At 33.8% G+C, this 11,013-nt stretch overlaps 1 protein-coding gene across 1 annotated transcript; it reads left to right on the top strand.

The window, feature by feature from the left end:
• The first annotated feature begins 6,342 nt into the window (after nt 1-6,342).
• On the top strand, nt 6,343-10,038 carry pcbd1 (pterin-4 alpha-carbinolamine dehydratase/dimerization cofactor of hepatocyte nuclear factor 1 alpha). The gene is made up of 4 exons (XM_073835019.1): nt 6,343-6,461; nt 8,197-8,328; nt 8,471-8,551; nt 9,548-10,038. Exons 1-4 carry the CDS (start codon nt 6,459-6,461, stop codon nt 9,638-9,640), a joined length of 309 nt encoding a protein of 102 aa, XP_073691120.1. The 5' UTR covers nt 6,343-6,458; the 3' UTR covers nt 9,641-10,038.
• Nucleotides 10,039-11,013: the final 975 nt, after the last annotated feature.

The raw sequence follows: 11,013 nt of genomic DNA, 5'->3' as shown, positions 1-11,013 counted from the left end.
ATATATATATATATATATATATATATATATATATATATATATATATATATATATATATATATATATATTTTTTTTTTTTTTTTTTTAGAAAATAACCTATCGTTTCGCTAGATAAGAGCTTCTTCCTCGGCTGGGATAGTTTAGAGCCATTTGAGGCTGCATTTTGAAAGTTCAAACTTGCAGGCACCATTTAAGTCCTGAAATGAAAAATCCTGAAATGTTTGCCTCAAAAAACATAATTTCTATATGACTAAAGAAAGAAAGACATGAACATCTTGGATGACAAGGGGCGAGTAAATTATCTGTAAATTTTTGTTAAATGGCGCATTTTCCCTGAACAGATGCTTGCTATTAGAAGTCATTGTTTTTTTAGCAGTTTTTGTCAGTTGATGATCTGCATGAAGGCCAAATAAGTCCTTTCATCTGTGTCCACTTTGTTCATGTTAACTATACCCTCCTAGGGCTTAGTGGCTAGAAAAAAACTTTACATAGAAGTTTCAAGATGGCGGCAAACACATCTGAAAAGTCAGGCAGCCACACCAGACCAAAACGTCCACATAGCAAAAAATCTAATAAATTTTAATTGTTGATTCTTGTTGAGTTACACATAATAGTGTTGTATGATTAATATGGCATGCTAATTTGACAATTTTTTGTAACAGTAAAGATTTACTATGCCGCTAAACTTGATGTACACATATGTGGACAATGAGACTAAACTTTGTTGAAAATGTAAAAATGTTAACAAAAAATATAACTGTAAAAACGTAGTTTGAAAATATTTTTTTAGAAAACATCAATTTCAGTCCCTCCAGAAAAACGCGATTATGCGATCGCATGATTCCATGCATAATCAGCCAAAGTCCGCATATTTATGTGGGGGACGCATTTTTTCAAATACGCCGCACTTTCGCCGCATAAATTGCAGATTTCCGCGCGCAAAATATGCGGGCTTGCATGATTTCATAATCCCATTTCCGTTTGGGTCTTTGTCTTCGTTCTTTCGAGTATACTATTGTGGTCGCGCGTTGCCGCGACGTTCTGTCTTGCCTCACTTCATTTTCGCCTGCCTGACCAGTCCACATCAAGTGAACTGGACATCGAGAGATTGTGAGACCCGAATATTAATCCGTGTGGCCGTTTGGCCATCCCCGCACTGTTTCAACTGGAGGACTGTGTTTGTGGGGTTCGTATGGTACCATTAGATTGTTGTGTGGATGAAATTATAAATTGATGTGAGTGGTTTGAGTGTGGTCTGTTTGTTTATTGTTGGAAGCGTGTGCGAGTGTGTATATGTACGAGTGTGTGTGAGCGTGAGAAATCGGTACTAAGGGTTGTGAGTTTGCGTGATCTTATGGAGTAAATTTTGTTGTGTGTATATTGTTGATGGACCAGGGGCCTGTTTCAATAAGGAGGTTCAACCAACTCTGAGTTAAAACTTGAACTCTGAGTTGACTTACCCTGAGATGGGAAACTCTGAGTTTTCGGTTACAGAACAGCTGAAATGAGTTAGTTCAATCCACTCTGAGTAGGTTGACTCTGAGTTTAGTGCTTGCAGCTTGACTATGAAAAGCCCTGATCAATGGAGCTCTGAAATTATGATTCACCATGGCAACAGCTCCCGCCAAAAAGACCTCTGCATATTTCGAGCCAATGCTTAACTTTAATTCTTAATAATTATTAAGAATATAATTATTTAATTATTAATAATTAGAATATCAAAGGTAAAAACTGGCAGAACGGTAAGTTACTGAACTATTAATTTTCATGGTATCAAACAGGCAAAAAAATAAAATAAAATAAAATAAAAAATAATAATTAGAAGAAGAAAACAGCTAAACATGGAAGTAAACATAATTCAACCAGGTAAAGCTTTAAGCATAAAGGGTTCATGAGTGTAGGCTACATGATTTTACAAATATTTGACATTAAAATATGTCATATAAAAAAACAATTATGTGTCTAATTTCACTTTGCAGCAGCTTTTTCCACATAGTCTAATGCTCTTTCACAAAATGAAATGTTCTCTAATCCAAACGGTTGCATTTCTTAATTAGAGTAATGAAATGAAGCCAACAGCATGAAGGCTCGCAAAATGATGAAGAACAGATGAAGAGGAGATGGAAGTATTGGAAGAATATTAAAATCCAACATGAAAAAAAAGAATAAAAGTTGCATTTGTGCATTTATAGGAAAAAAAGATGACCTAGTAAATTTAACAGCTGTGGTGGTGGTTATATATATATATATATATATATATATATATATATATATATATATATATATATATATATATATATATATATTATACATTTTCATCTGCCATTCTTCCATTCCATACAGCAATCAGCTTCATATTTGATGGATTTGTGCTCAGTAGGCAATGACACTAAAATTCTCAGAAAGAGCATTAGAGCAAGGCACACTTTCTTTACCGCTCTGCATACAGTGTCTGTACTAATGTGCTCTGACTACCATTTAAAAATGACACAGGTCAAATAAATACACATGTCTAATCAAAATAATCCTATACTATATGATAAATAATAATCGTATTTATGAAAGGACATGCCATTTTTGTCACTTTGACAGTGTCTGCATGATGAAAATATGTGCAATAAATTAATGCACCTAAAAATGCTTTTCTTACTTAGTATTGTCTTGTTGTTTCCAATTAAAAAAAAAAAATCTAAAGATTCTTAAATCAAAATGTCTTTCTTTTTTCTGTCAAAAAGGTTTTTGAAAAAAACATTCCAGGATTTTTCTCCAATTTTCGATGGGAGCCAACAGGTTAAAGGTCCAAATTTCAGTTTCAATGCACCTTCAGAGGGCTCTACATGATCCCAGCCAAGGAATAAGGGTCACTGGAAACTTCAACTTCAACCCATTGTAGTCCACTATATGCAAAAATCCTGGAATATTTTCCTCAAAAACTTTACTTTTTTTTTTATTTGAAGAAAGAAAGACATGAACATCTTGGATTACATGGGGGTGAGTAAATTATCAGGACATATTTTCTCTGCAAGTGAAGTTGTCTTAAGTTGAATATATATTTAATTAAACATTCTGATGAAACTGTTCCATGTTCTTCATCAGCACAGTATTTTAAATGTAATTGTGCTGTATTTCTTTAAAAAAAAAAGCTAAAAATTTTAAATGTACATTTTATATGGCATTTGTAAAGACTTTGTATTTTGTCTTTTAAATAAAACTGTCCATTTTCCACCTTGAGCATGCTTTGAAACTTTATTGAAGGTTTTTTTTATTTTAATGATTTGTAAAATAACAGTGTTTCTCTGTAGAACATTTAGTGCTTTTATTGTAGTAATCTAGGTAAAATCTGTCAAATAAGGGTTTTACACTGTAAAAAAACAGTCAAACCACTGGCAGATACAGCTGCCAAACAAAAACCACAAAGTTAAGTAAAATATTGTAACTGAAACAAGGGAAATTTTGTAAAATAAAGGTTTTATACTGTAAAAAAGGTCCCGTAAAAAAACGGTCAAATGACTGGAAGCTGTGTCTGCCAAACAAAAAATTTTAAATTAAAGTTAAATATCATAATTGAAACAACGAAAAATCTGTAAAATAACTTTTTTCTGTAAAAACTTCTCTCTGTAAAATTATTGTTTTTGCACTTTATTTCATTTTTTATATATTTTTTTTACAGTGTACAGTGTAAGGTGTTTATTTAATCTTTTAAGTGTATTTTTCTTATTTTGAATATTATCTGTCAATTGGGTAAGAAAAATAATCTTGTTTCCAGTTGCATTAAGATTATTTTTCATGTTTTAAGTAAAATGCACTAAATTTACATTCCAAAACACTCATTAAGAAAAGCATTTTTGAAGCATAAATGAATGAATGATGTATTTAAACATCACTTGCGCTTTAAAAAGGGGGAGGAGACCGAAAGAAACTCTGGGTTTACCGAAGAAAACCTGCTCCCGACCAGGTTAGGTTCACAGAGTAAGTTGCCATGGTAATTGACTCTGAGTATAAGTTACCTCTCTTTCAGAAACGGGCTTGACTTACTCTGCTTTCTCAGGTTTAACATACCTCCCATTCTGAAACCGAAAACCCAGAGTTTCCCTCATTTCAGGGTTAACATACTCAGAGTTTTCACTTAACCTCCTTTCTGAAACGGGCCCCAGGTGTAATGTGATTGCATCTGTTATTTATTTTGTTGCTTTTCTATTTTTGTTGATCAATTTTTCTTTTTTTTGTGTTTATTGATTTGATTTGATTTATGGTCATTTGATTTTTTTTTTTTTTCGTGTTTAGTTGATTTTGACTTATGACTATTTGATTGTATTATTTTGTGTGTGTGTGTGTGTGTGTGTGTGTGTGTGTGTGTGTGTGTGTGTGTGTGTGTGTGTGTGTGTGTGTGTGTTTATTGATTTATTGATTCAATTTGATGTTGATTTTGTTAATTTTGTTGGACGGGCTAAGGAGTGCTGCTCTAGGTCCATGTTAATGGGTACCCTTGTTCACTGAGTGATTTTGTTCTTCTGATTTTTACACGTGTCATCTGAATACACGTGTTTTTGTGGTGAAATGAGTACATTAGTGTACGTTTGAAGTGCGTAGTGAAGTGGAATTGGGGTAGGTTGGTTATTTCTCCTTGCCATCTGATGTGTTACTTTTGATTTGTCTAATTTGTAAATTTTTTTGTTTTGATTTGGAAGCCATATATAACCCCTTGTGTCCTAAATTGTGTCTGTGTGTTTAGCTTTTATCCCAGTAATAATAAAATATTGTATCTTTTTTTCTATATTCACGTCTCTGCTCTATTCTTGTGGGAACAGACCTGGGTGTCTTTGACCATTATTTCCCTGGGAGAGATTCTCAGGGTGGAGTAGTCGATGTTATAATTATAATTGAGTCCAGAATAACGAAATTCACCCCTTACGGTGCTACATCTGGCAATAAGTGTGTTGGGGGAATCGCTTTTTTCTCTCTTTTTCACCAAACCGCAGTTTTTGCAAGTTCCCGCAGTTTTTGCAAGTTCCCGTTATTTCATCGCATAAAATTGCATAAATATCCCGCATATTCAATCGCATTTTTTAAGAAAACGTGCCGCATAATCAAGGATTTTTGCCCGCAACAATCACAAAAAAACGCCGCGTTTTTCTGGAGGGACTGCAATTTACAGTAGTTTACAACAGTGTAAATTGACATTGCATGTGTGATAAATAACTTAACATTGATTTTTTTTTTTGAAAATGTAAAAAATGTTTGCAAAAAATGTAGTTTGGGAAGAATTTGTTAGAAAACATCAATGTACAATAGTTTTTAACAGTATAAATTGACATTGCATGTGTGATAAATTACTTTACAATAATTTGTATTACTTTAAAATGTAAAACAGTTAATAAAAAATATAGTTTGGGAAGAATTTGTTAAAAAACATGAATTTTCTTTTGTTTACAACAGTGTAAATTGATATTGCATGAGTGAAAAATAACTGCATTGATTTTAATTTGTTGAAAATGTAAAAATGTTAGTAACATACGTAGTTTGGGAAGAATTTAATAGAAAATATCAATTTACTATAGATTACAACAGTATAATCTCTCTTTACATGCATGATAAATAACTTTACATTGATTTTTGTTTGATAAAATGTAACAAAAAAAGTAACTGTAAAAGCCTATTTTGGGAAGAATTTGTTAGAAAACATCAATTTACAGTAGTTTACAACAGTATAAATTGACATTGCATGTGTGCTAAATAAATTTACACTGATTTTTATTTGTTGAAAATGTAAAAATGTTAGCAAAAAAATTAACAGTGAAAACGTAGTTTGGGAAGAATTTGAAGAAGTTGAGTTATATATGCAACAGTTATATATGCAACAGTAACAATAAAAATATTCAGGCACATTTCTCAGGCTGTAAATAGAGATTAGCACTTTGTTACACAATGGTGTCTTGAATTTTTTCTGTGGATACAGGCCGAGTGTCCACATATGTGGACATCATTTTTTTTTTTTTTTTCAAAAAGAGCATCATGTTCAAAGAAAATATCTGGTTATTATCTTAATTGGTTCCTCCTAAGTCCTAACCCCAAATAGCTAGAAGAAATCTAAAATGCAAGCCAAAACAAAGCTCGGGCCTTAGGAGGATAATCTCTTACTTTCTGGAATCTCAGTTTTATTCTTCTTTGTTTAACTTGCGGGGTGGTGTAAAAGGAATCTCAATTTTAACAACACACTCCTATTTTATTCAGGCTTTTGGCAGGGCAGCAGCAAGCGGGCCCATTTATTAATATTAAATAATGCGTGCTGACGTTACCTGTGACTTTTCAAGAGCGTCCAATCACGCAACGTAAGTAATATTCATAAGACGTCCCTTCAGCGTAGTAGGTTTCGTAAATTCGCGCTCTGTCTGGACTCAGGTTGAAATCCAGCTGCTTGCAGGAGACCATAGCAGCGCTACACGCACAGCACCCAAAACATGGTAAGGTATAAACATGAAATCTTTTTATTTTCACTATTCTTATCGCAAGTTTAACAACGACTTTGTGCATAACTTTCAAATGTGCAAATGAATGCATTACATTGACAAACGAAATGCTTCAGATATATCGGAATTGGTTGGACAGGTGTGGTGTAATTTTATTTTCACATTCATTTTTAAAATCTGTCGTTTTATTCTCCTATTATACCGTTGAACTAACAGTTTTTAGACACAATCGAGTAAAATATTTTTTGTGCCGATTCAAGGTTTTGCCATAAAACTGTTCGTGTAGATTTTAAAAGCGCATGTTGCCATTAATATGTCGCACTGTTAATCATTTAATATAACAATCACCGTCAAGCTTTCAGGGTTTCACTTGGCTTTGTTCTCGAGCTGTGTCTGTTCGTGCAGCAGCATTAGTTCGGCAGATTAGACTGTTGCTAAGAGACCTGTTGATGTCAGTCAACTTTATCAGTGTTGGTGCTTCATTATGACTGACATGTGTTTGCACAGCCACTCTGACGCAATATACTGATGGTTCAGTCAGGGACAATAGTGTGTGGATAGTACAAAAGAAAACGCTGACACAAATCAATTTAAGTTCCTTTTCATTCAGTTAAAAGTGCAAGAAATTTCCACAACGTTTAGCACAAGCCTATATAGAAAGTACATATTTTCAGGTCAGTTGCTTTTTTATGAATGTATGTTTTTAATATCTTGTAACAGACATGTTTAAAGCCCATGTGATCTTTGCTGAAAGGGCAAAAGGGAAGAGTTAAGTAGCTTAGGAATTTCATTACTCCAGCCACCACAGGAATATGGTGGAAGCTCTTAAAATTGAAAATGCAAGTCATCATTGTTTCCATATGGGGTTCAAAACAACCAATCACAGTGCTTTTTCCGAAACATCCCACTTTGGAATGGTTGCTTAAGAGTATGTTTGCAAAACTGTTCAAATATCATCTGTTCTATTAACAAATAATTATTATATTTAAATATGTTAAATACACACACACACACACACACACACACACACACACACACACACACACACACACACACACACACACACCACCAGTCAAAGGTTTTTGAACAGTAAGACTTTTGAATGTTTTTTCACACGATACTTCAGAAATCATTGTAATATCCTTTTTTCCTGCTCAAAAAAACCCATTTATTTAGATAATAAAAAACAGGATTTATCTGAAATAGAAATCTTTTGTAACATTATAAATGTCTTTATTATCACTCTTGAACAATTTAAAGCATCCTTGCTAAATAAAAGTAATAATTTCTATAATTTCTTTCCCAATATATACAGCAAATCAACAAATCATATATTTAGCTTTGATCACAGGAATAAATTACATTTTAAAATGTATTGAAATAGAAAGCAGTTATTTAAAAGAATAAAAAATATTTTACAATATTACGGCTTCTGCTGTATTTTGGAACAAATAAATGCAAGCTTGGTGAGCAGAAGAGAATTCTTAAAAAATCTTACTGTTTGAAAACTTTTGACTGGTAGTGTATGTTGAAGTTATTATCTATAACTTATTATCTATATATTTTAAATTATTATTAAATTTAGAATTTTTTTTTACGTAACATACTACAACATACTACATGTTACTCTCAGAGATGGCATGGTTTGTAACATTCTTACAAAGCACACAAAACCCACATACATAGAATTGTATGACACTCTCTAACGAAAACTGTTTTAAACACTCAGGCTGGGAAGATCCAGACTCTAACTATGGAAGAGAGGGAGCACCTCCTGCCCATGATGAGGAACGCTCAGTGGGTGGAGGTGGTGGGGAGAGATGCCATTTACAAAGAGTTCATCTTCAAAGACTTTAACCAGGTAATAACCTCTGTTAAACTGCCAGGAGAGACCAAGCATATAATAAACTGTTAAGTTATATACTTCACAATTCATATACTTGCTGCTTGCATTATACTTATACTGTATGCACAAATATAGGACATGCTCTTTCTCCTTTTAGGCTTTTGGGTTCATGTCCAGAGTAGCACTACAAGCTGAGAAAATGGATCATCACCCCGAATGGTTTAATGTCTATAATAAGGTAAATAGATAATACGGCTGAGAATTGTACCATTTTTATACATTGGGGGTCAAGGCTGTGAGTGCAAGAGTGTGCTTACTTTTAAAATATAATATACATTTATATATGTATTTATAATAGATAATTCATATTTAAAGGGAAGCATGTGTATTGAGACTTGTATGGGTAAATATTATGTAAATGATGTTTCTTAGTAAAATATGTAGTTGAAAACCTCTGAAAAACATTATTTTAAAAAATCCACATCGTTTATACATATTTTGGACTATGGGGGGCACCATTATGACGTGAAATGGTTGCACTCGGTGAGCTACTGGTGTTACCTGTTGCTATTTTTACCGCAACACAACTTGGAAAAATAACTGCTGAAAGAGCATACAGGTGGCGATGGATATAAAAGTAGACTTAAACCAAATGCCGTACCATCGATTTTTCCCACAAGGAGTCTAAACGCCACTGGATATCGAGTGAAATCCACGCTGAGAAACTCCTTCAGTGGCTGTGGCGGCATGAAAAGCATCTGCATGTTTACATCCTTTTAGGATGAGCGTTCTTGTCTCTGCCATTTGTAAGCTCTTTCAGTAGCTGTGGTCTACTAAAAAAGGCATCAGGGCTAAAGAGGAGAGAACAAAGACGCGGGTCTTTAAGAAGTTTTATTCGTTCAAAGGCATCTTCCAATTCTTTTCTCCTCTTCTTATCACTAGGAGAGCAGTGAAGACTTACATCGCATCTCTTGTTGCACTTCGACTGAAAATTACAACCAAAAGCCACACAACGTGGCATCATATCAGTATTTTATTTTCCAAGTTGTGTATTCTGAGTTGTGTTACAGTAAAAATAGCAACAGGTAGCGTCAGCTGGACTATATGGTGCCCCCTATAGTCCAAAATATGTATAAAACAATGTAGATTTTTTAAATAATGTAAATCTTTCATGGGTTTTCTACTATAAACTACACGTTGACTGTATCCTGTCTGCCTGTTTTTTCTCTGTTAGGTTCAAATCACCCTCAGTACTCATGAATGTGGAGGACTCTCACAGCGTGACATCACCCTTGCAACCTTTATAGATCAGGCCTCTGTCCTCTGAATGGACCCTCTCACTTGATAGCCTGTCAGTCAACTTCTGTAGTCTGTACAACTGGACCAAAAATATTATGAAACTTCATTTACCACAGTTATCACCATATGAGTTTCGACTGTGTGTAGTCTGCCTGTTACACCCAATCTTTGCCCAATAAGTATTAATGGAGCAGTCAGGAGAAATTCCATCTTTTAAATCATTTTACATTTACAATACATAAATGTACTACAGATCAGAGATGAGAATTGCTAGCACACTAAAGAGACCGGTCAAGTACTATTACCTTACTGTGTTTTATGGCTTAAAGTCAATATATGGTGCCTTTATTTTCATTTGATGTGATCCAGCGATGACATGGTTAGTGCCTCAGTGAATTGTATTAAATGGAATATTTTCCAACTTTGGCATTTTTGTGAAATTAATGTGTCATCTGTCAAAGCACTTGCCTACTGTTCATTCAATGAGGGCACAAAAACATACAGTTCAAAAGTATACACCCCCCTTTTCAGAATATGCAAAATGTTATTTTACCAAAATAAGAGCGATCATACAAAATGAATGTTATTTTTTATTTAGTACTGACCTGAATATAATATTTCACATAAAAGATGTTTACATGTAGTCCACAAGAGAAAATAGTTGAATTTATAAAAATGATCCCCTTGATTCCTAATACTGCGTTCTTACCTGAATGATCCACAGCGTTTTTTTTTTTTTTTTTTGTGGTTTATTGATTGTTGTTAATGAGTTTCTTGTTTGTTCTGAATCCTTCAGGTCCCACAAATTCTTTGGTTTTCCAGCATTTTTGTGTATTTGAACCCTTTCCAACAATGACTGTATGATTTTGAGATCCATTTTTTCACAATGAGGACAACTGAGGGACTCATATGCAACTATTAGGTTCAAAAGCTCAGCATTGCTCCAGAAGGGGTGGGGGTGAATACTTTTTGAATTTGGAGATCAGGGTAAATTTAATTCATTTTGTCTTCTGGGAAACATGTAACTATCATCTGTAGCCTCTGAAGGGCAGTACTAAATGAAAAAAGTATGATATTTAGGCACAATAAGAAAAATGTACTCATCTCCATTCTGTTCAAAAGTTTTCACCCCCCGGCTCTTAATGCAGCGTTTTTCCTTATGGAGCATCAGTGAGCGCTTGAACCTTCTGTAATAGTTGCATATGAGTCCCTCAGTTGTTGTTAGGTTAGGACAATATTTGGCCGAGATACAACTATTTCTAATATAGCTGTATCGCAGTCTAATTCAGCACTACATAGTTCAGTCTTTGTAACATGTTTTTAGCAATACATTTGTAACATTTATAATGTGTTTAGAAACAATTCTCTGAATTGCCTTTACACAGAGTTGAGCACCATGTT

Source organism: Garra rufa, chromosome 2, assembly GCF_049309525.1.
Source record: "Garra rufa chromosome 2, GarRuf1.0, whole genome shotgun sequence".
NCBI classification, from domain to species: domain Eukaryota; kingdom Metazoa; phylum Chordata; class Actinopteri; order Cypriniformes; family Cyprinidae; genus Garra; species Garra rufa.
This window is presented reverse-complemented; position numbering and strand designations above follow the sequence as displayed.